Raw genomic sequence first — 22,682 nt, 5'->3', positions numbered from 1 at the left:
CCATGAAGGATCCTACTGACTAGCGTGCCGCAGGATGGGTTACAGACCGCTTTTGCATCGATTATTACGGGTATCTATGTGCATGCGCGGAGCGCGGTTCTCACACAGCTTGTGGCTCGTCAATGGGTATGCCCAGGGAGAAAGGTGTCGAGATGTAGGTGGGGTTTATATACAAGGAGGGGGGCAGATGGGGCGAGCATCATGTCTCGCACGAGGTAGCAAACGAAGGGGATGACGGGCGAGACGGAGTCGGGGTACTGAGAGATGGCGGGAATCCGAAATGGAGGGTATTCCGCGTGAGGAAGCCCAGAGCGACGCTCACATTCCCATATTGCTCATGCTGCTGCCTTCGTTGGGCGGCATCATGCGCCGCGGTTCCGTGGAGGGGTGCGGCGGCTGATGCTGTGGTTGGTACATGCCCGGGTGCGGTATAAAGCCCTGGTGACCAGGTGCTGGATGGTATCCATAGGCCATTTGGGTGGGTGCAGCGCCGTACTCCATGGGAGGGCCGGAAGACGTTGTGGGATAGCCATATGTCGGTGACGGCATCCCTGGAGGAGGATGATGCGCTTGCGCATAGTCGGGTGGCATATGATAACCCCCACTCAGAGGCGAATGCATTGGATTCGGTTGAGGCTGGCCGTGCGACATCATGTGCTGTGATGACGGTGACTGGCGGTGTATGTCCGGAATCGGAGGGACTGGCGGTATAACTTCGGGCTGTTGAGGCATGTCCGGATGCTGAGACGAGCGCTTGCGAGAAGGCAAACGCTTTTTCGGACGCTGAGAAACCGGCGTGCCGTTTCCTAGCGATTGCACGGCTTGCGCCTGGGCGGCGGCATGGTTCGCGCGGGCTTGGGCCTCATCTGGGGTCGCGCCGGCGACCTGGGCAGCCGTGGCGAGCATCTTCTTCGACGCCTCGGCTGACAGCTTGTGCGGCCGAATGGACAATCCTCCGTTCTTGCCTCCCTTGGTTGGCTGCAGCGGAGCACCAGTAGGCTCGCCGTCCGGATCATAGCCATCGGGAGCACTCAAACAAGCCTTGAGGTCAGCCCGGTAACACGGTTGGCACTCACTTGAATCAGACTCTTGCCCTCCTGCTTGGTGACGAGAGGCTGCAACTTGGACGTCGTGAATGTGTAGACCAAACCTGTCTCGGACACGACAAGTAAAAGCACTTGTGTGCCGGTCAGAATGGACAGTTCGTATGCCTATAATGTCAGCCACCGGCAGCCGACTCGACTTGAATTGGCTCACCTTCTTCATTATTCCAGCCTTGCGTTTGCTGAATGTAATGTGCCGCCTCGGACGGTCGGTAATGTACTCGATGCGGATTCTACGGCGGCTGCTCTCCTCTCCATCTTTATCACGGTATGTGAATCCGCCGGGCACGTCCTGAGTTTGCCGAGGGCGCTTCTGCTGGGGGGCGGGAGAGTCTATCGTCAGTAACTGTGCGGTCTTGCCGCCACCAGGCTCACCATCATCATCATCATCGGATCCATCCATGCCTGTCTCGGTCTGGAACTCGACCGGGTTCATTGGTGGCCCGTGTGAGGAAGATGGTGGGTAGAGCGGGTCGTGTTGCTGTTGGTGGACCATTCCGTGAGCTAAAGTGGCGAGTCAGCACGGGCGGTGCGGATGAGGGTTGGGGTGAGAGAACAGCGATACTCACCTGTAGGGACTCGTCCCTCGTCACTTGGACCACCGTAGTTTACCATTCCTTCAAGGCCTGAAGTCATCTCCATGGCGAGGCCATCCTGGCTACCACCATAGTCGGGCATGCTGCCGTCCATGTTAATGGAGACCGAGCGCGACATGATTGGGTAGGGAGTTGGCGAGCTGGGTGTCACGCCGAGCGGACTCGCGTCGTTGATACGGTGCGCGTACGGCGAAATGGTGAGAGCCATGCACCCGTTCAACAAGGGGGTAGAGGGAACGAGGCGAGGGCAGGGCCCGTGGTGAGTGGTTGGGAGTTGGAGGGAAGTGTGGTGTGATTGAGTGCTGGATATGTTCTCGCTGCCTCTTTGTAAGGGCGCAGAGGAGGAGTCGTGCCAGATGGCAGGAGCCTGTGCGACTAGAGAAGGCGTCAGCGCTCAGGTCCCAATAGAAGTGATCAGCAGGTTGTGGATGAGAGTCATCTGCGAATGGTGACAGGTATGTGTGTGTGTGTGTGTGCGCGTATCCCATTTGTGGGGGGGGGATCATCATGAGCGACGAGCACATCACCGTGGGGCCGGAGCCGCACCAAAGCGCCGCCTCTTTGCGAATGGCTCTGGAGTCTGACGAAAGGAGGCGAGGGCAGGACGGGACTAAGAAGCACAGACACAGAGAAGAATGGAAGAGCAGGTAAAGGTGATTACGCTGGAGCAACGAAGACGCCGGATAGACGCGCAGACGGGTCTTTCAAGCTTTCTTGAATGCTTCGATTGTACCTCATCTCCACCAACAAGGTTTGAGATAACGGGGACTTTGTTGGAGGTGGACGGGATGGACGTGTTACTCACTGTCACGGTCTTGTGGAACGGCACAAGCTCAAACGCAAGTTGGACAAGTTGGCAAGACGAGCTCAATGGAGTAGTTAGCCAAGCAGGTGGCGCGCTCTGCTGTGCCGAGTGTGTGTAAGGGAGGAGGGGCAGTGGGCCGACTGCGCGAGGGGATGGTTGATGACACACGCAAGAGGGTCACCGAAGGGACGGGACAACACGAGTTTGACGAGAGCCCAGCCAGCGACTTGGAGACGAGCGAGAAGTTTCGGTTGGGCTGTAGAGAGGCGGAGGCGGCGGGGTTGTCCGGAACAACGAGGCGGCGAGGCGGAAAGGCGTACGAGAAGAAGGGAGACGAGTGGCTCCAAACCGACCAGAAGAGGAAGGATAGACGGATTAGGAAGGTGGGTGTTTCGAAAGAAGGTTGGCGGCGGCGGCGAGGGATCAAGAATGAAGTGGTCTCATTCGATAGATGATGGAAGATTGGGCGTTTGGGCGACGATTAGGATGGCGTGAGCATCGATGCTGAAGGTGGGGAGCAAAAGAAAAAGAGAAGAGAGATGCTAGTGCAGGTCGTAGCGGTCAAAGGAAGGGAGAATGGATGGATGGGAGGGGGCTGCAGGATGGTTGACGGGATGCGGATATGCGGAGAGCAGAGCCAAATCAACATTATCGCCTAATAATACGCGTCCCGTCGTCGGACAAGTCCAACCTGCAGGAACAGCCCTGCGCGCGCACGTCTGGACGCGTGTGGGTGTCGGCAGTGCACGCAGTGCACTGTGACTGTGACTGTGAAAGCAACGTAGACAGTGCACGCGCGTGAGTCCCCGAGCTCTGATGCTTGGTAGGTAGGTGCTTTAGAGCTGGGTGGCACGGGCGTGGGGTGGGCCACCTGAGGGGCTGTTATGAGACCCCCAGAGGAGGAGGTTGCGTCAGAGGCCGTCAGAGCCGCCGCCATAAGGTAATGGGAGCTCGGTGAGGGCGACTGGCGCTGCAGCTTGGGAGGCCATGGGAGGGGGGTATGGTGAGACTACTGCAGAGCTGCAGAAGAAAAGGAGCCGAGGAGATTGCCCTCTTCTGGTATGAGGATAAACCTCAAACGAGGGAGGGTTGCCTCTTGTGGATGCGCCGACCATGTTCCTCATGCAGTAACTCGGTGGCCGCCCTCCTGTTCTTCTTTGCCTTGCTTTACTCGTGCGCGCGTGTCCTCTGTCGTTGCCGCGTTCCGCAGGTCGACGCAGGTGGTAGTAGGTAGCAGCAGGTTGCACCCCAGCCCCCCCCTAGGCGCCCTCAAGCGTCCAAGCCCGAGTCTACGCACTACGCATCCTCTGTATCAGAAGAGAGGGCGTAATGAGGATGGATTGCGGGAGGTGAATGTCAACCGGCAGCAATGAGTCTTGTGGCCCACGGCCATGGCCATTGCCCACGGATCAACAACATGACGACGTCACAACAACAAACAAAAGCGGAGAGAAACATTTTGAGCAAGCTGAGACTACTCACCGGCTTATTGGAGTAGTAGGAATCCCAAGAGGCCAGAGGGCCGAGGGCGGATGGGGTGGAGAGAAATGTCCCAAAGAGGAGGTTGAAAGGGAAGGATGGGATGCGGAGTTTGGATTGGGAAGGTGGATTTGTTGTTGGTTCCAGTGCCTGTTGTGGAGGCGGGGGAGGGGGGGGGGGGGGGACGGGCGGGACGGGGATGTGCGAGTAGTGACAGCAGTGGAGATGGTGATGATGATGAGGGTGGTGAGAGTGGTGAGGGGGGATGGGAGATTGATGATGGAAGAGGATGAAGATGATGAGGAGGAGGAGGACGACTGTTGGTGTGTATGGTGTACAGTGTACAGTGGTGGTGGACTGTGTATGGTGGGTGGGTGGGTGGTGGTTACGTAGAGGGGAGGGGAGAGGGATTCAGTAGTCCTCGCAAGGGCCCAGAGCTCAGAGTGAGAGGCTCGCGGCTGCTGAGTAGACAGGAACTGGGACCTGGGACCGGCTCATCCTCCCTTTCTCTCTCCTGAATCCTCATGTCTCACCATGTCTCACCATAGGCCCCATGCCTCGCCATCTGGATCAGGGCCCCGCTTCAGGAAGATCTTGTTTGTTTCCTCGTAGCTTTATTACGTACCACTCCACCAAATGTGCAAAAAATGCCGGATATGGCAAATCTCTCATTGCGCCCTCAGGTTCAATGGACAGGCCCAATGTTGTTTCCAATGAACCAGGGTGGCTCAGTAGCCTTAGGGACCTAGGGTAGAGGGGTTCTTCGGACCGACTCTTTTTCATCGCCTCTGGCCTCATGCATCATGCCGAGGACTTTGATCGTCCTCACTCCTCGAGTATGGCGGGCGCGACACGCGTGTCCCACGCGCAACTCACATGTCCTCTACCATTCGGTCACCCACGGTGCCCCACTCTTACGCCACCCCACCCCCTCGACGGACGGCATCCTCTCCCATCCATCTCGCGCCATGTCGGCATCCACCCACTTCGCCGATCCGGCATACGGCACACGCAACAAGGCACTCTCCCTCGGCCCGAACTCATGCCCGCCATCACCTCATCATCCGTTCATCATTTCATGACCCGTTCCATCCCTTTGGACATGTCATAGTTTTGCTCACCAAAGACACGCGCCGCGTCGCGTCCACTGTCAAGTCTGTCGCGCTACTCGTCCGCTTCCACAAGGCACAAACGTAAGCAATCGGAACGGCGGGGCCGTCAAGCCGTCATGCCGCGTCCAGCCGATCCGACGAGCGCGATGGACGAGTGATAGACAAGCGCTCAACTCTACATTGCGAGCTACCGATTTCTTTCCTTTCTCCGCTCTCCCTCTCCCTCTCCCTCTTGCTCTTCCTCTTCCTCTTCCTCCGCCCCAGTCAACTGTAGCCGCCTCACAACAACCCTACAGTCCACGACATGTTCCATACCACGAACATGGCCATCTCAGTCCCCGGATCCCCATCAGCTGTACCAGATACGCACAATAAGCTCACCGCCGTGCGGCTCGCCTCCCGCCCCCGCCCGTCGCTATCAGTCTGATCTGCCATCTGACGGATGCGGCAGCCGCAGCCGCAGCCGCAGCCGCAGGGCCAGCTTAAGGTTGTCTCGGACCCGGCCTCTCGTCTTGAGTTGCTTGTCTCAAGTCAGGCCGGGCCGTCAAGTCGGGCGAGCAGCACGCGCCGTTCCGAACCACATGCCTACATTGCGTCCCGCGACGGGTACGCCGCCGGCACCGCTGTCGGATGGGACACGGCAGGGGTGCACACTCCCGAAGCCATTTCCGAGGCGGTTCCGGCGTGCCTAGCCCCTCCTGTCGAGAGTCGAGAGTCGAGAGTCGGCGCGTAGCGGGTGGGACATAGCATGGGCCGTAGGACGTAGGCCGGAGGCCGTACGCCATAGCCCATTGCCAGGTCATGCAGCAGCAGGTAATGCAAGTCATGCAGCCCCCAGCCATGCAGTGCAGCGATGAACGGGCTTTGTCGGTCGCGCGACTGTGGCAGTTTGTAAAGAAGACACGTGACACGGCACACTCGGCTGCACGGCCTGCACTGCACCGCCAACGATGAGGAGATATACTTACGCGATGGCCGACCCAAAGGCAAAGTATCATGCTTGACTGCGGAAGCCGGAAGCTCACTCGGGCGGTTTTCTGGAACATTGGAACGTTGGAACGTTGGAACGTTGGAACCGGCTCGGAGGAGGGGCGTGACAGGTGTGACCTGCCGCAATGTGACGGTGTGACACGTTCCAGCAATGTGGAATGGGGGGAGGGGGGTGTGGGGGTGACGTGTGGCAGCGTGGAGTGTTGCACGAGATGTTGACCAAGCATGAGGTGCGCGGGGGTGAGCTTCTCCTGCCGAGTCTTTGTGGCTGTCAGAGTTCGTGATACATGGTGGACTATAGTCGTGCGGAGCTGCGAGGCCTCATGAGCTCATGCGAGCATCATTGGGTCAATCCGATTTCACACAACGTTCACTTGTATATGTCCATACAGCATCACCATGCTTCGCTACATGACCATACTCCTACTACGAGCACAGACACTAGAGCCAAAGATGCGCCTGCCCCATGCATCAAACCACTCCAGACGTCACCCATCACCCACCACAGCCCGCTGCCATTGCCAAGTGCTCACCCGCCAACAACACTGGGTGAGTGTCTCACCAGGCACCGGCACGAGTAGCCGGCCAACCGAGGATCCGTGGATACATGACCACCAAAGATACAACCCCACGAACAGGTCCAAGCTCAAGTGAGAGGGCTCACCTCGTCCTCGATCACCTGCTGCTCGAGCTGCTCGACTCTACCTGCGTCTGCAGCTTCTCAACTCTACGCCTTACTCCTTCCACTCGACCTCTTCTGCTTCTCCTCTCCTCTCCACTCTCCCCCCGCTCTCCCCCCGCTCTCCCCACCACCTACCCCCCCCCTCCCCTCCCTCCCCATGCCAGACGGATCCGCAATGTTCCACTGCCCCTCATCCCGGCAGGTGGCGACACCCGACCCACCGCCTCGCGCCGCGCCGTTTCGCCTCGGCGACCTCGCATACGAGCTGCAAGAGATGATCCTCGACGCGGTCGCCGACCTCCCCGTCCCCGCTTTGTGTGCCGCCGCACGCGTCTGCTCCGCCTGGCACGCGCGCTTCATCCCACCCCTCTACTCCTCCGTCTCGCTCAGCAAGGCGGACCGCGACTGCGTCCTCCACGGCCTCGGGCTCGACTACCTCACCCCCGCGGCGCTCGAGGCGCGTGCCGCCGAAGCCGGGGGCGTTGCGGCCTATGCCGCCGCAGGGACGAACCGCAAAGCCTCTGCCCTGGCTCACGTGAAGACGCTAAGCGTCGCCGACTCGAGCGCGGCCGCGAGCCTCGCCGAAGCGCTGCTGATGCACGGCGCCCTCTTCCCGTCCGTCGAGGAAATGCACCTCGGCCCCCAGCTGTTCCGGTACCTCGTAAACAGCGTGGCGAGCTTTGGGCGCCCGCGCAGCGGCTCCGCCTTTGTCGGTGAAGTCATGGTATCCCGCCTCCGGCCTCGGCGCGTGCGCGTCGACTTCCCGCCCTCGCGCGGCGCCGGGTCGTTCGACCCCGTCCTCCTTGCGCGCGTCACCGCCGTCCTCGTGACCGAATGGAAGCCCGACAGCATCGACTACCACAACATCGGATACAACCTCCCGCTCGCGCTCGGCCCGCTCACCAGGATACACAACAGCGCCCCGTGCTCCCCCGATGACGTATGGGAGGCGGAGGAGGCGGCGGGCGGCGGGTGTCGCGCGCACGCGCTTACCCGCATGCACCTCCGGCGCACGTATGGCGAAGGCGCCCGCGCCGACGTCCTCGAGGCGATTGCCGAGGCCGCAGACCCCACAGACGACGGCGACATTGACCCGGACACCGTCCCCGACCCCGCGGCGGCGAGGGTAGAGTACTACGGTGTACCATGTATCGCCGCGGCCGACCGCGACGCGTTCCTCGATAAGACGTTTGCTCACTGGCCCGTTGACGTCGGCGTCGACGTCGCTGCCCACGTCAAGTTCTTCCCATAGCTGCGCATTTGTTTCCCACTGCATAGTCATCTCTGCCACAACCGCACCCGTTGTATTTGTACCTCTATGCTCTAAATAGCATGCACACGCAATGTTCGCCAGCCGCAGCGGGAGCGCAGGCGAGATCGGCCGGCCGCAATGGCCAGTTATCCGGGGCGCTTGTATGCATGCTCGATCGCGTCGATCCGTCAGGACTCGCGCATCACAGCGCATGTTAATTACAGTACACTACTAGTCCGGCAAGCAGTTAACCAGTGTCTTGAAGCGAGGTTGAGCGCGTGGGCATCATTCCAAGGCTTGGCGCCCAGCCATGGCCAGCCAGCGGCTCAGCTCAAGGAGATGCGGGGATGAGTGCGCTAGTGCGAGCTGCGGAGCAGCGGGCACGTTTCGCCAGGCAGGAACAGCGCTCACGGTGGGGACGGCCGCCGGTGTTAAGGCCGCATCGCGGGACGGAGCGGCGGACTGCGGCGCGAGACTCGGGGAGATGAGACACGCATCCTGGCTTGCGGCTTGCGGCTTGCGGCTCGCGGCTCGCGGCTCGCGGGGTGATAGGGCGGGGGCAGCCAAGGCTCTGTCCAGCAGGTACTATCGCGCCGAGACCACTATCCCCCATCAGGCCCATCAACCATCAACAACGCCTTCTTTCTTGCTCTTGTCCACTCTTTCATTCGCACTCGCACTCGCATTCGTTTCACTCTTCTCTTCTCCATCGTCCTAGAACACTCACTTCGCATTCGTCACGCCCTCGAGGCTACCAACACCGCCCAACCCCCGTCGGCTCGGCGCGGCGTCATCACGTTCCCACTTCCTACTTCTACGAACCTCGTTCAGCCAGCTCCCCACTCTCCCTGTTTGCACCCTCCTCTTCGCGACCGCAGATCTACGCGCCGTGCTGGATCTCGCGTCGAGTCCCGTTCCCACGTCGACGAGCAGACAAAGGCGCCTCTGGCACAGCGCGCGTTGTTCCCGTCCCGTCTCCCAGGTTCCGTTCCAAAAGAGCAATCGGAAACGCGATCCTAATTAAACCCAGATACGGCGAGCAGCGTAACGCAGGATGGGGTTTGATTCGCTCAGTCCAAGCTCATTGCTTGGGCGAGATCGACACCGTCGTCACTCACACTGGGGAACGTCATTGCGTCACCCTTCCTCAGCCTCATCACCCAAAAACCAGAAACGACGTCAACGAGCTCTTTCTTACTCGACTCTCAACAACTCTCACTACTCTTCCGCATACGCCCTCTCCGCCCTCTCCCCATCAGCCTCCCCCTCACATCTCTCTCCTTCATCAGTCTTTCTCACCTCAAACATCTACACCATGGACCCCGCCGACTTCCATCACACCGTCCCCGCACCCAAAATCACTCCCGTCAATGACGCAACCGACTCGCTCGCTAGGTCTCCCACCAGATCCACATTCTCAGGCCAGCACGTCGCCTCCCCAGCCTCATTCGGTGAGCCTGCAGCCGACCCCACCCTCTCCCCGGGCAACCTTCGTTCCCCACGCAAGTCGGTGAGCAGCACCCGCTCCCCGCCGCCCCCTGAGTCTCTGGACCGCCCCCTTCCCAAAGTACCCTCCAACGACGCCTTCGAGTCGGCCAGCGACAGCGACAGAAGCGACAGGCTCAAGGGTCTCGGCCTCGGCGCTTCCTTGGGTGGCCACAAGGAGGGCGCGGGCACCAGCACTGCTGCTGGTATGGGCGCAGGAGATGTCGACACCTCCAACCCCTTCCATGTCGATCTCGTCATTCCGTTTGACATCTCCCTCCGTGGTGCCGAGCGCCGTGACGCCCTCTACGACACGCAGGGCGGCTACTCACGTCTCATTGCGGCCCTCGAGAGTGTTCCGGGGCTCCGCATCGCCGCCCGCCCAGGCCGGGGTGGCAAGGACGCCGAGGACCTCTGGGTCTTCGTCGGCGCCAGTGACGCCAAGGTTGCCGAGCTGGCCGAGACCGAGCGGTGAGTTACAAGCAAAGTCGCACCAGCTGACCGCAGCGTCATCGACAAGGCGTATGGCATGATCGTCCCCAACAGAGTCGGCCCTGTTTCGCCTGCCACCCGATTTCGTCTTCTGTATGACCTTCTTACCGCTCCTGGTGTCCAGGACGGTCTTGGCATTACGCCTGGAGAGGGCGAGTGGAGCCGTGTCAAGTCGATCATGGCCCTCCACGACGAGGCTGCCGACAACAAGTGGGTCGAGCGCTGGGCTGTCGGCGGCGACTGGCAGATTGGTCTCCTCAGAGGCCTGGACGAGAAGGACGAGGACCTTCTCAGTCGCAACGTGAGTCCTAGAAATCGATCTCTGCTGATGGCAGCAACCCCCGCCTGTCAGACTGTACTTCAACTACCTCACGACCTACACCATGTCGCTCATGCCTCTCTGTGTCATTTCCGTCGGGTTCTGGCTGTTCACTCCTGCCGATAGCTTCCCTCCCTTGTACGCATTCGCCCTTGCCATCTACTCGACCGTCTTCATTGCCGCTTGGCGCGTTCGCGAGAAGAAGCTCGCCGTGCGCTGGGGTACTCGTGGCTGTGAGACGCGCCGCGTCGGTCGCATGCGCCCCCAGTACGTCATCAACCAGCAGATCCAGACCCTCGACCAGCCCCACCACAAGGCCGACCTCGTCCGCGACGGCAAGATGGTGGCGTCTATCCCTGTGGTGATCTCCTGCGGTATCCTCCTCGGCATTGTCCTCATGTGCATCTTCATGCTTGAGGCCTTCATCTCCCAGCTCTGGCATGGCCCCGGCAAGGCCATCATTGGCTTCGTCCCGATGGTCCTGTTCTCTGGTGTGGTGCCACAGGTGATGGCTGCGTTTTCCCAGATCAGCGCCAAGCTCGTTCACTGGGAGGACCACCGGACCTGGACCAGTGCCACCAGGTCGCTCACGGCAAAGACCTTTGCCATGAACGCCATTGTCGCTTATCTCGGCCTTTACCTTTCTTCGTGAGTCACTAGACCTCGACATGCGCTGACCACAGCTACGTCTATCTGCCCTTTGGTCCCTATATTATGGCCCATATCCAGAAGCTCCTGTTCCGCTACCAGGGCCCCGCCGATGCCCAGTTTGCCGCGGCAGAGAAGCCGGGAGCCATTCGCGCCAAGGTCAACTCTGGTCGTCTTAGGGCCCAGGTCTTTGCTTGTAAGCTGAAGATGCGTGGGTGCGCAAGCTGACCCCAGACACCGTCACCAACCAGGTCATCAACACTTTCCTTGAGATTGGTCTTCCCTTCATTCTCCGCCACGTCAACGATGTTCGCAGCGGGAAGGCTGGCGTTCTGGACATCTTCAAGGGCGGCAAGAAGGAGAATGAGAAGGCCGCCGACCGTGGACAGGACGTCGAGAAGCGCTTCCTCGACAAGGTTGAGGCAGAGCTTGCCCTCCCCGAGTACAACATCTTCGTCGACTATGCCGAGATGGTCACCCAGTTCGGCTACGTTGTGATCTGGAGCATTGTGTGGCCGATCGCCCCTCTTTTCGCCCTTGTCAACAACTACTTTGAGCTCCGCAGTGACGCCCTCAAGATCAGCAAGCACGTGCGCCGCCCCCTCGGTGACCGTGTGGAGACCATTGGCACATGGATCGATGCGCTCAGCATCATCGCGTGGATGGGCGCGTGGACGAGCACGACGCTCATTGAGCTGTTCCGTCCTCGCCGCTCGCTCCTCGGCGTCCGCAAGACGGTTGCCAACTTCCTGGCATCGCACGACGTCGCCCCGACCTTCTCGCAGATTGTGCCCACGCTCATCCCCGTCGCGTTCTACGCCCTCGCCGCCTCGCACGGCTATTTTATCCTCCGCGCAGTCGTCAACGGCGTCGCGGAGCGCGTGTTCTGGCGCGGCTCGCCCGAGGAGCTCGCCGAGGAGCAGGCGCGCGCTAACATGTCCAAGTCGGGGGTCGAGGATGTCATCGACGCGCACGAGGACTCGCAGCAGAAGAGGAACTACACGTTCCCGCAGGAGGACGCCGCGTTCTGGGACGGCGGCAAGGTTGGCGTGCAGGAGATTGTGCGCGTTCTCAAGACCGAGTAAGCCGAAGCAGGCTACGACCTTTCAGACGAAAATTCAAGTACTTTGCACGTTTTATAAGGCCCTGGGCCGATGCAACCATACACGGTTTGATCTATTGTGTGGAATGGAGATCCCCGCCGCGCGAGTTGAGCGGTGTGGCATGGCCTGCCTGTACTTCGGGACGAGCCGTTGCCACATTGATGTGCTGCTGGCACGAGTTGGCAGCTGATCGGGATATTAGGTCAGACGCGAGATTCGAACCGCGAACCATTGCTGGTCCTCACCACCCCAATCCACTCGATCCACTGTCAGACAACACCTTGTTCTCAACGACCCCCCGATCCGCCGAGGATGCCACAGAATCCTGTTCATCTCCCCACACAGATATCTGTTATGCGCTCGACAACGCACTTGACGTGGTGCTCAACGCCGACCTTGACGTTGGCAAGTCCTCACTATATACTGACACAGCTCCCCTTAGAGCCCCACCACTCCCGCCCCACCACCTCACCAAGGCCACACAAGCCACACAAGCCTCCTCCATCCTCCAACCTCTTCGCAAGTGCCACAACGGCCTCGACCGAGCCACCGTTTCCGACCCTCGCCGCGCCTCTCAACACACCCCTGCAGCTGTACACTGCCCACGTAGCCGCCACTACGGCCGCGCTCCAAGTACATGGCCTGTGCCGCCCAATCCAACCTCGTAAGGAATCCCCCGTCCGCCCCTCCGCTCCCTCACCCTTCTGACATCAGCCATCGGCCGACCTCGCCCTCAAACTTGCCGACGATGCGCGCGCGTCCCTCGTGGCCGCCGACGCCGAGGTGACTGCCCTGTTGGCAGAGGACGTGTGGAACTCCATCCCTTCTGGGCCTACATCCCTCTGCCCTCCTCGCGTGCGAGCCTCCCCCATCACTCCCCACAGCATTCAGCCTCTCGCCCTTGGCGTTCATCACATCTTCACCTTTGTCAGTCATCCGCCCCTTCCCGCTAACCTCAGACTCAGGCAGAGCTGGACTGCGCCCATGTCTTCGTGCTCTGTGCACGCGGCGGCCAGGCCTGGATCCAAGAAGAGGAGGCTCTCCACGCCAAGTCGACGTGCTCACGCCAGCCTGCTTGAGTGGTAGCACTACTGATGGATCCATTGCCCGTGTGCCGCGCTTTTGATATCGTCTTGTCCCTATCGAAGGGTGATATCAACTACGCGTTCCTCGTCGCGGACGTCGTCCTCACGCCCTCCATGTTGCAGCGCATCCTGCAGCTCCTCACGTCCTCACAGGGGGCAGCGATTCGAGAAGTGCATGAGATATGCAGAGATGTTAACCTGATCCTCGCATGCACTGCGCGAAGAGGCACGTTATTGTTATTATTATGCATGACAAGTATGAGATATACCCATGTGCCGCCATGGATCATCCTCGAAAACCACACGTGGGAGATCTCCACTCCACCATCTCCGATCTCTGAACACCCTCGGCACCCTCTGCATCCTCCATCGAACACTCATCTCGTCATCGACCAATACTGCCTTCAGATCTCTCCCGGCGCGCCCGGCTGCACCAACTGCACCTGCAGCACCCGCACAACATGGTGAAAATGCTCATGTAACCAGTCTTTCCCGACACGACACTAATGGCAGGCAGAACACTCACAGACGTCGGAGCACTTGTCGATCCGGGTGCTCCGTCCCTTTTGGAACTCACCCTCTGCACCTGCACTGCATCTCCCCCTTGCCACGGTTCTGCTGCTGTTTCCCAAAGCCTGTTCAAAGGAGGTGGGCAACGTCGACCTTTGAACGACGTGGGCAACCGTGCTTACATAACCGGAACCATGCCAGAGCTCGTTCCTTTTCATGGTTTCACATTCAGCTGGTGATGCCAGCGTGTCTCATGCACTGAAGGTCCGGAGCAGCCAAAGAAGCACACTCTGCTGGGGGGACGAGTAATCGGGTCAGTACCCCGCTCCACACCCATACTGTATGCGCTTGCGTTCTACATATCGATCAGCCAGATGAGCTCTAATTAATACATAAAGCGTGCTATCTACAAGGCTAGTGTCTCCCTCCCCCCCCCCCCCCCCCCCTCCTCCCCGCTAAGACACAGTACCAACCTCATCTTCCTCCCCTCCTCAGAGAGCTGGAAAAAACCCATTGCCAGAAGTGCGTGGGCAAGGGTCAGAGGGGGGGATGCCGGCTGTGACCGCACTAGGGGCTTAGCGTGCACCACCTCGACAGGTGAGCCAACCCCAGATGGCCTGCAGTGCACACTTTCTGCCGTGGAGATGATGTTGTCGGCCACTCCCCTTTCGAAAGAGCGGAAGTGCGGCCTGAATGGCTCCGAAACCTCGATGGTGTGCCGCCCGGCGCGTACCGAGTGCCGCAGAACTATCGCGCGCGCACCATTAGTAAGGATTGCCATGCACGGGATGGGGCTGGGTGGCGATGAAGGTGTGCCCGCCTGGGCCGAGTCGCCAGGCGCTCGTGCAAGCACAGGATATAAGATAGCTTCCAGCGCCATTGCGAGGACACCGAGAAGTTGGGGGTTGCTGCGTTGCGTGACCAGCCCATCCTGCTCCTCAACCACCACACCGAGGTCGGGGACTCTCTCAGTCGTCTGCAAGGGTGTTGTGTCAGCACGCTTGCGCTTGCGCTTAATCCGTGACGTCTTGCCCACAGTCAGAACAGGCCAGGTGTGATAGCCGTCTTCGACAGTCTCGAAAAGAAGGTCGAGCATGTCGTCCACCAGCACAGCTGGGTGCTTGAACTCAGCGGCAACAAGCCACATCATTTCGTTTCGGATGCTTGCGCGAATGGCGGAGCCGGCGTCGGACATGGTGATGAGTTGGAGAGGGGAAAGGAGAAAAGTAGAGAGTGAAGACAGTGGAGAGAATGGATTGAGTAGAAGGAAGGCGAGGATCCTCCTCTATCGATTTCTCCCTCCTCTATCGATCACTCTTGAGCCACCTGTCATGCTGCTGAATGCATTGCCTTGCACGTTACAGTCGTGCAGCTCGCAGGAAAATTCAATAGCAGGCTGGTGTTCAACATGGAGTTTGGCACACGCTCGATGGCCCTTGCATACGGTGGTGGCGGTGATGTACAAAAACTACCACATCTACAGCGTCTGCGCCGCCTCAAATGCGAGCTTGGCCCTAGCCTCCCTCACCCGCAACTCCCCTAGCGTCACACGCCGCGTCGCCGTGACGTCGTACTCTTCACGCGACTCGTCATCGCCATCGTCGTCGGCGTCGGACTCATCCTCCTCATCCACCTGGCGCGGCGCCGCGGCACTATTCGCCGCCACATTCCGCGCGCGATGGCTGCTTGCGCGGGAGAACTCGGGCTCGCATTCCGTGACGATCTTCTTGATCATTTGTTCGACATTCCCCTTGTTCGTAGGACTCAGCGGGTCGAACCGTCCCAGTATGTTGATGGAGGGCGGCTTCGGTTCGGGGTGCGGTGGGCGACGGATCGAATCGTCTGGGGACGTCCATTGGGCCAGGAGGGTCGGCCGGCACAGCTCGTAAACAGGCCCGGAGAGTGGCGGGGCCCGCAACGCCATTTTTCCCGGAAGCGTGCTGATCGCCTAGCGTCAGTGGGTGTGGATGACAATTGATGTACGCGTCCACACGTTGTAGTCTGGGTCGAGGTTGCTCGCCCAGCGCACACCGCGCTCCTTGATCGTCGTTCGGAGGAAAGCCCACTCACCGCAGCGTACGCCTTGCAGATGAAGAGGTCGACGAGGTGCATCCACCTCGCATATGACAGCTGCTTCTTCGGGCGGTCAAAAGAAGCCTTCAAGACCGGGTTGTCAGTCTCCGCATCGAGCGGCGGCCATGGCGTCTTCCTCGAAGCGATCAGCCTGCCGTCAGTGGATGTTGCAAGGAGGCGATCGGACATACCGATCCAGCGCCGAGTCCAGCACAGCGCATGAGAACAGATCCTCCGCGACCAAAGCGTATGAGTCACCCGCCTCCTCCGCCTGGCGCCACTTGTCGGACGCGAGGCGCGCGGCCCACATGGATCGCTGGTAGATGTTGAACGGCTTGTTACAGAGGGGCCACCGTGGCATCGACTCCGGATGGGTGTAATAACGTCGGGGGAAGAGAAAGGGCGAAGATTGGGATGGCAGATGATCGGACACTGCGGAGACGGACGAGGACGGCGAGCTCGAGTTACCGTTGCCCGACGTCGTGGAGACAGCGCCGTCGAAGCCATCAGAGAGGCGGAGTTTTGAACCCATCGTAGGGGCAAACAATAGCGGACGCGGAGTGCAAAAGGGGTGAAGAAAGACGAGGGGGGTGGATGAGGAGGAAGATGACAACAGGGCCGGTGGGTGGCAACTGTTGGCAGGCCCGGCCCATTGGGTGTGTCACGTGGCTGTTCCTCCTCCCCGTTCCGACGTTCCTGTCCCACTCGTGACGCGTCGGACCGACTCCGGACCGGTAGCTCTTCCGCACATCCTCCTCTTCTCTCTCCTCTCATTCTTCAACCTCACCTCTCGTCTTTTGCCCCTCGCCCCTCACCCACGCCTCGCCGTCGCCACCATGACACAAGAACGAGACGCCTTCGCCCTCCCCGCGGCCCAGCTCGAGCTGCCCTTCAGCATCCTCGACACGGACCTGTACAAGCTCACAATGCAGAACGCGGTCCTGCAGCACTTCCCTGACGCCCACGTCGTGGTCAAGTTCACGAACCGCGCACCGCAGATGCGCTTCACCCGCGAATGCTTTGACTGGATCCAGGCGCGCGTGAACCGTGAGTGTGCGGCGGCTGTGCTCGCCAAAAGGTCGGCGCCTCGCTGAGCTCTGCCGCGCCATCCCGACTCCTCACACCAGACCTCGGCACACTGCGCCTCACCGCCGAGGAGCGCCGCCGCCTCGCTGCCGCCTGCCCCTACTTTCCCGAGTCCTACCTCGACTTCCTGGCCAACCTCACGCTCCACCCCGCTGAGCAGGTCAAGCTGAGATTCCACCCACACGACGACGGCACGGGCGAGATCAGCTGCCACATCGAAGGCTTGTGGCGCGAGTGCATCCTCTACGAGGTGCCAATTATGGCCATCATCTCCGAGGGCTACTTCAAGTTTGTCGATGTGGACTGGAGCGCCGAGGGGCAGTTTGGTGGGTCCCCCTTCAACGGATCTGACGGCAGAACTTGCCAAGGCGAAGGCCCTCGCCCTCCTCTCCCCACCAGCGGGTGTCACGCCCCTCGTCTTCTCTGAATTCGGGACGCGCCGGCGCCGCTCGTTCGCCGTGCACGACGAGGTGATGCGCGGCCTCATCGCCGGCGCCGAGGAGCACGCGGCAGCGGGCGGCGGCGGCGCGCTGAGCGGCACGAGCAACGTCTTCCTCGCACTGAAATACGGCGTGCCGCCGAGCGGGACGATCGCGCACGAGTGGATCATGGCGATCGGCGCGACGGGCGGTTACGCGCACGCGAATGCGCGCGCCATGGACATGTGGACCGAGGTGTACCCGCCGTCCCCGGCCGGCCCGCCCCTCATCATGCTCACGGACACGTACACGGCTGCGGTGTTCTTCGCGGACTTTGTCGCAGACCCCGAGCGCGCGGCGCAGTGGAACGCGCTGCGGCAAGACTCGGGTGACCCGTTCGAGTTCGTGCGCGAGGCCAAGGTCGCGTGGGAGGAGGTGCACCGCCTTACGCGAGGACAGGGGGGCGCGCTGGAGGGCAAGCGCGTCGTCTTCTCCGACTCGCTTGATGTGCAGCGCGCGATCGAGCTGCAGCGCGGGTGCGATGAGATCGGGCTCGCGGCGGCGTTTGGGATCGGCACACACTTTACAAACGACTTCCGCAAGGCCTCGGACCCCAGCATGCCGTCCAAGGCGCTCAACATGGTCATCAAGCTCAGCGTGATCGACGGGCGCGACTGCGTCAAGCTGTCCGACGACAGGGGCAAGCACACGGGTGTGCCCGCCGAAGTGGAGCGCGCGCAGCGCGAGCTCGGCTTGATCTGATATAGAGGGCTACAGACGAGACGTGCGGACCAGAATACTGCTGCATGCAATGATGAGGGGTTGCTGTGATGTCTATGCTGGCGTGGCTGTGATCATGATGGGTGCAAGCAAGGGTATGGATGTGTTTATGGATCTGTGCTCTTCTCCGGCGCGTCTCGCCCTCTCCTCTTCCCCTTGCCCGCCTTGCTTGCGCCCTCTGGCGCGAGCACGCCGGCGCGCGCGGCGTCGGCCGCCATGGCCGCCGCGATGCGGTCGTCGCGCGAGATGTCCATCGCGTCCGTGATGCGCTGGCGCACGCGCACACCCAAGCGCCGCCGGCCGCGCGGGAACGGCCGCGCCTCCGCGTCGTCCTGCAACATGCGGCGGGCGAGGAGCGTCGCGTCGCGCGCACGCTCGTCCATGGCCTCGACGGGCGTCTTGTTCAAGTAGTTGAGCGCTTTGCGGAGCACGTTAAGGAGCTTGGGCGTGAGCTCCCAGCTCATTGGGGCGGGCGCAGGGGAGGGCCGCTCGAACGCGGCGGCGGCCGCGGCGGCGCCTGGCGCCGCGCCCGGCGCCCAGCGCTGCGTGAAGTGGGACACGAAAAAGACCGAGCCGGGCACGTCACGGTTGCTGCGTATGGCGTGTGCGACGGTCGCGACGAGGCGTTCGTTGGGCTCGACGGACGCAATGTCCTGCCGCGCGAGGTCGACGGCGCGCGCCGGCTGCCCCGCTTCAAGGTGGGCGCTTACGACGGCGTCGAGCGCCGTCGCGTCCACCCCGCATGGCAATGCCCCGATCGCGGTGTAGATGCGGCGCGCGGCCTGGAGGTTGCCGGCGTGCGCCCAGCCCTGTACGAGTGAGGTGAGCATGACGCGCTCGACCTCGGGCGTCGGCGGCGTGTGCTCGCGCTGCCGCGCGTCCGTTGCGAGCGCGTACGTCTGCTCCGCCTCCGCCATCGCCCCGATGCGCGTGTACGCCTGCAGCAGCGTCAGGTAGTGGGCTGCTTTGGGGCGGAAGCCGCGCAGGATGAACGACTGCCATGTCTTCTGGACCGCTTGGACGGGCCACACGCCGTCCATCGCCAGCGCGTCGTACAGCAGCCGGTTCGACAGCGACTTGCCCGTGCTCCGCTGGCCTGTTTCGTTGAGGATCTCGATCTGCTTCGACAGTAGCTGCCGGAGCGCGCCGCGCGTCTCCACTCCCGCCGTCGGGCTCGCCGTCGAGTCCCCGCCCGTCGTCGCAAGATACCGTTCCAGGTACTTTGGCTGGCGGGAGGCGATGCGCACAACCTCCGTGAGGATGACATTGATCTGGTCGACGGTCGGCTGGTCGCGCGTGCGCTCCAGAATGCCCTGAAGCAGTTTGGTGAGAGCTGTCGGAGAGCTGAGCAGTGACGATTTCGCAAACGTCAGGGCGAGAACGACGGAGCGGTTGTCGGGCTCGATGCCTCCGGCCCGCATGAGCGCGAGGACGTTGAGAAGCGCGTCGTAGTTCTGCGCCGCGCACACGGCCTCGAGCACGGCATTGGCAGTCAGGATTGACGGCACGAACGACGCCGGAAGAGGCCACGGCGAGCGCGCGTGCTTGCCCGACACTCCTGCCTCGAGGATGAGTGCCGCCTCCTGCCCCCGGCCCATGCGCGTCAGCGCGCGGCACAAGTGCGCGACGGTGTTGTCCGTGACGGCCCACGGACGGGAATCGAAGTACGCCCACGCCTGCTTGACGCCGTCGATGTCTCTCCTGCGCGACGCGACGGAGAGCGCGATCAGGGCTGTGTCGTCCAACGCCCCCCGCTGCTCTTCCAGTTGGCCGGCACGATCCAGGTCAAAAATCTCCGTGATCAGGCTCTCGGCAGTGGCAAGGTCGCCCGAGTCGAGACACAACAGCCCGAGGGCGTTGGCGAGCTTGACCCGCGGCGCGAGGCCGAGGCGGTTCAAGTCCTGCCGCACCCGCTCTGCGAGTTGCGGATCAAAGCCGAGCATACGGTGCCCGCGCAACAGAGCGAGCTGGACACTGTCGGCGTCAACGCCGGCCGCGTTGGCGGCTCGCACAGCACGCTTGGCGGCCGCGACGTCGCCCAGCTGTAGATGCGCCTTGATCAGCCCGCACAGTGCCTCCTCGTTCGCCTCGCCGGGAGCCAGCAGGCTGAACAGCTGCACTGCGCGCCAAGGCTGTTGGAGGACCAAGTTGGCCGTCATGAGGATCGCAACGACCCGCGGCGTGTACAGCGACACCGGGAGGCCGCCGACCTGGGGCATGTACTTGTCCGTCGGGTGGTTGGCGTCGGGGCCGGGGAAGAGGTCGGCGGCGAGCTGCCATTCTCCCGCGGCCGCGAGGTCCATCGCCAGCCATTCCGAGTTGAGCAGCTCGCGCCCTGTGCGGATGTACTCGCTCGTGCGCTCGGCAAAGAGCTCGGCGATGAACTCCTGCGCGCCGAACATGATGGCGATCTGGAAGAGGCCGCGCAGCGTCCGCCCCCTGAGGTTGTACCCCATGAACTGGGCCTCGGGGCGCGTGTGCGCGTGGGCGTGCGCGCGGCTCGGCTCGGCGAAGAGGAGCGCGCGGACGATGCGCAGCGCATCGTTCGCCTTGTTCGGATCGAGCGACGCGCGCAGCTGCGGCGACGGGGGCACCTGGTTGACGAGGTTGTAGATCATGACACGCAGGTCTTTGGTCGTGATGGTGAAAAGGTCGTGCTGCGTCCATTCGCGCAGCCAGAGCATTGCGCCAAGGGGGTCGTACGCTACGCGCCGCCGGAAGCGCTCGACGGGCCGCAGCTCGTTGCCGTCGTACGGCGGCGGCGGACTCCCGGCGTAGGCTTCCGCCGGCCGTGCCACGCCGGGGTCGGTCCGCCGTCGGGCTCTTTCGGGAGAGACGGCTGTGGATTGTGGCGCCGACGCCCCACCTCGTGCTGGTGCTGATGCTGGTTCGGGTTCTGGGTCAAATGCTGATGCTAGTTCTGATGCTTGTTCTGGTTCGAGTTCGGGTTCTGGCTCCAGCTCGGGTGCGGGCGCTTGCGCCGGGGTCGCGGGCGAGCGGCGCTGAGCGATGCCAAAACTCCGACGCGGAGCGTCCGGGTCGTCGTGCGGGCGGGCAAACGCCGTGGCGGCGGAGCGGACCGCGCTGGACGAGAGGGAACGCGTCCGCGGCGGGGGGCGGCGCGGGAGCGCAGCACGCCGCTCGGCCTGCTTGCTTGACTCGGCGAACGCGGCCCCGGCCAGGCGGGGCAGCGCGCCCCGGGTTAAGAGCATGCCTGAAACTTGGCTGCGGTGAGCTCTGGGTGCGCCGGCCGAAGGGGCAGGCAACTCACTCGCTGAGCGCCGACGCGTGCTGTCGGGGCCGAGTCGCAAGTCCGATCCGGGGCGGAGAGTAGTGAGGGCGGGTGCGGGTGGGTGAAGAGTCGAGCGATCAAGTGAGCGCCGAGGACAGGCCCAAAGTAAAAGTGTACGTCAAATGGCAAGGCGGACAAAGGCCCACCACGTGGCGAGCGCAAAAGTCCGGGATGAGTATCAGGTGGAGTGCAGCGGATTCGAACGCGGACATAAGTAAGATAAGGGCGCGGAGGCAATGCAGAGTCGCCGCAAACATACCTCGGGTCACAACTACTTCGTCAACACCGCAATCACCACTGCCGACAGCGAGGCGACAGCGGGCAGCCATGGCGTCCAAGTCGCCCTCTGCTACCCTTATTCAGGTGCCTGCGCGCTTCTCGATCGTCGAGCAGGGCGTGTACCGCTGCGCGTCGCCCACCGGTCCACAGGTATGGTGGCGAGAGAGGGGGGCAAGAGGTGAGCTCACCCCAGGTCCCGTTCTTGCAGAGCCTCGGATTGCGGACAATACTGAGCCTCACGCCCGAACACCCCACACGCCAGCTGGTGCAGTATGCGCGCGCTGCCGGCGTTGATTTCGTGCGTCTCCCCGAGATTCTCTGACTCCAGGTGCATTTGGGCAACACGCTGTTCCAGCCGCAGACGGACTGGCGGCCGATGACGGACGAGATGGTCAAGATTGCGCTCGAGCTCATCCTCGACGTGCGCTCGCACCCCGTGCTCGTGGTCGACCCGTGCGTCCCCGCGGTCCCGAGGTACGAGCTGACGCCAGGTTGGGGATCCACCAGACGGGTGTAGTGTTTGGATGCCTGCGCATGATGCAGGGGTGGAACTTTGCGAGCGCATTGTCAGAGGTAAGCTGGGAGAGGCGTGGAGCTGATGGCAGTATCGCGCGCATTCGGGTCCTAACAAGCACCGGTATAGCGACGAGACGTATATCGAATTCTTTGATCCCGACCTCGTGAACCTGCCGCCCAACCACTGCCTGCCGGCGTGGTGGAGTGAGGAGGAGGATGTAGACGACTGGGTCGAGGTCGACCCACCGCCCAAGGAGAAGAAGAAGAAGAAGGACAAGGATGGCAAGGAGGGCAAGGAGGGCAAGGAGGGCAAGGAGGGCAAGGATGGCAAGGAGGGCAAGGAGGGCAAGGAGGGCAAGGAGAAGGGAGAGGGGGATGAGAAGGGGGAGAACGGAAGCAGGGAGGAGGAGAGTGAGGGAGCTCGCAACGGAGCACTGGAGGTCGCTGGCGCCAACGGCACAGATCCACACACCAGCGACGGCGGGGTGGGGTAGCATCGTCGCACCGCTTGGTGTTGTTGGCTTATTGTACGATCATGCATATCAGGGTACAAGATTTCTCGAGTGAATCGAATGC

At 61.9% G+C, this 22,682-nt stretch overlaps 10 protein-coding genes across 10 annotated transcripts; 6 read left to right on the top strand and 4 right to left on the bottom strand.

Moving 5' to 3' along the window:
- Positions 1–318: 318 nt before the first annotated feature.
- Positions 319–1,506, bottom strand: COLE_03249 (uncharacterized protein; the record flags this gene model as incomplete). The annotated part of the gene is made up of 3 exons (XM_018420415.2): positions 319–1,041; positions 1,077–1,211; positions 1,258–1,506. 3 exons carry the CDS (start codon positions 1,504–1,506, stop codon positions 319–321), a joined length of 1,107 nt encoding a protein of 368 aa, XP_018278038.2.
- A 3,353-nt stretch (positions 1,507–4,859) lies between these two features.
- Positions 4,860–5,180, top strand: COLE_03248 (uncharacterized protein; the record flags this gene model as incomplete). The annotated part of the gene is made up of 1 exon (XM_018419358.2): positions 4,860–5,180. The coding sequence occupies one exon, from the start codon at positions 4,860–4,862 to the stop codon at positions 5,178–5,180; it is 321 nt and encodes a 106-aa protein (XP_018278037.1).
- Positions 5,181–5,577: 397 nt separating this feature from the next.
- Positions 5,578–6,312, bottom strand: COLE_03247 (uncharacterized protein; the record flags this gene model as incomplete). The annotated part of the gene is made up of 1 exon (XM_018419357.2): positions 5,578–6,312. One exon carries the CDS (start codon positions 6,310–6,312, stop codon positions 5,578–5,580), a length of 735 nt encoding a protein of 244 aa, XP_018278036.1.
- Positions 6,313–6,942: 630 nt separating this feature from the next.
- Positions 6,943–8,019, top strand: COLE_03246 (uncharacterized protein; the record flags this gene model as incomplete). Its single annotated transcript, XM_018423481.2, has 1 exon — positions 6,943–8,019. One exon carries the CDS (start codon positions 6,943–6,945, stop codon positions 8,017–8,019), a length of 1,077 nt encoding a protein of 358 aa, XP_018278035.1.
- A 310-nt stretch (positions 8,020–8,329) lies between these two features.
- On the top strand, positions 8,330–8,737 carry COLE_03245 (uncharacterized protein; the record flags this gene model as incomplete). Its single annotated transcript, XM_018419356.2, has 1 exon — positions 8,330–8,737. The coding sequence occupies one exon, from the start codon at positions 8,330–8,332 to the stop codon at positions 8,735–8,737; it is 408 nt and encodes a 135-aa protein (XP_018278034.1).
- Positions 8,738–9,712: 975 nt separating this feature from the next.
- On the top strand, positions 9,713–12,048 carry COLE_03244 (uncharacterized protein; the record flags this gene model as incomplete). The annotated part of the gene is made up of 5 exons (XM_018424995.1): positions 9,713–9,975; positions 10,012–10,297; positions 10,332–10,963; positions 10,999–11,159; positions 11,198–12,048. 5 exons carry the CDS (start codon positions 9,713–9,715, stop codon positions 12,046–12,048), a joined length of 2,193 nt encoding a protein of 730 aa, XP_018278033.1.
- Positions 12,049–15,138: 3,090 nt separating this feature from the next.
- COLE_03243 (uncharacterized protein) lies at positions 15,139–16,266 on the bottom strand (the record flags this gene model as incomplete). The annotated part of the gene is made up of 3 exons (XM_018423480.2): positions 15,139–15,609; positions 15,732–15,885; positions 15,926–16,266. The coding sequence occupies 3 exons, from the start codon at positions 16,264–16,266 to the stop codon at positions 15,139–15,141; spliced, it is 966 nt and encodes a 321-aa protein (XP_018278032.1).
- Positions 16,267–16,570: 304 nt separating this feature from the next.
- COLE_03242 (uncharacterized protein) lies at positions 16,571–18,001 on the top strand (the record flags this gene model as incomplete). Its single annotated transcript, XM_018419354.2, has 3 exons — positions 16,571–16,781; positions 16,862–17,146; positions 17,178–18,001. The coding sequence occupies 3 exons, from the start codon at positions 16,571–16,573 to the stop codon at positions 17,999–18,001; spliced, it is 1,320 nt and encodes a 439-aa protein (XP_018278031.1).
- Positions 18,002–18,126: 125 nt separating this feature from the next.
- COLE_03241 (uncharacterized protein) lies at positions 18,127–21,231 on the bottom strand (the record flags this gene model as incomplete). The annotated part of the gene is made up of 1 exon (XM_018419355.2): positions 18,127–21,231. One exon carries the CDS (start codon positions 21,229–21,231, stop codon positions 18,127–18,129), a length of 3,105 nt encoding a protein of 1,034 aa, XP_018278030.1.
- A 407-nt stretch (positions 21,232–21,638) lies between these two features.
- Positions 21,639–22,600, top strand: COLE_03240 (uncharacterized protein; the record flags this gene model as incomplete). The annotated part of the gene is made up of 5 exons (XM_018419353.2): positions 21,639–21,740; positions 21,784–21,888; positions 21,919–22,043; positions 22,082–22,163; positions 22,196–22,600. The coding sequence occupies 5 exons, from the start codon at positions 21,639–21,641 to the stop codon at positions 22,598–22,600; spliced, it is 819 nt and encodes a 272-aa protein (XP_018278029.1).
- Positions 22,601–22,682: the final 82 nt, after the last annotated feature.

Source organism: Cutaneotrichosporon oleaginosum (genome assembly GCF_008065305.1).
Source record: "Cutaneotrichosporon oleaginosum strain ATCC 20508 chromosome Unknown ATCC20508_contig03, whole genome shotgun sequence".
NCBI classification, from domain to species: domain Eukaryota; kingdom Fungi; phylum Basidiomycota; class Tremellomycetes; order Trichosporonales; family Trichosporonaceae; genus Cutaneotrichosporon; species Cutaneotrichosporon oleaginosum.
This window is presented reverse-complemented; position numbering and strand designations above follow the sequence as displayed.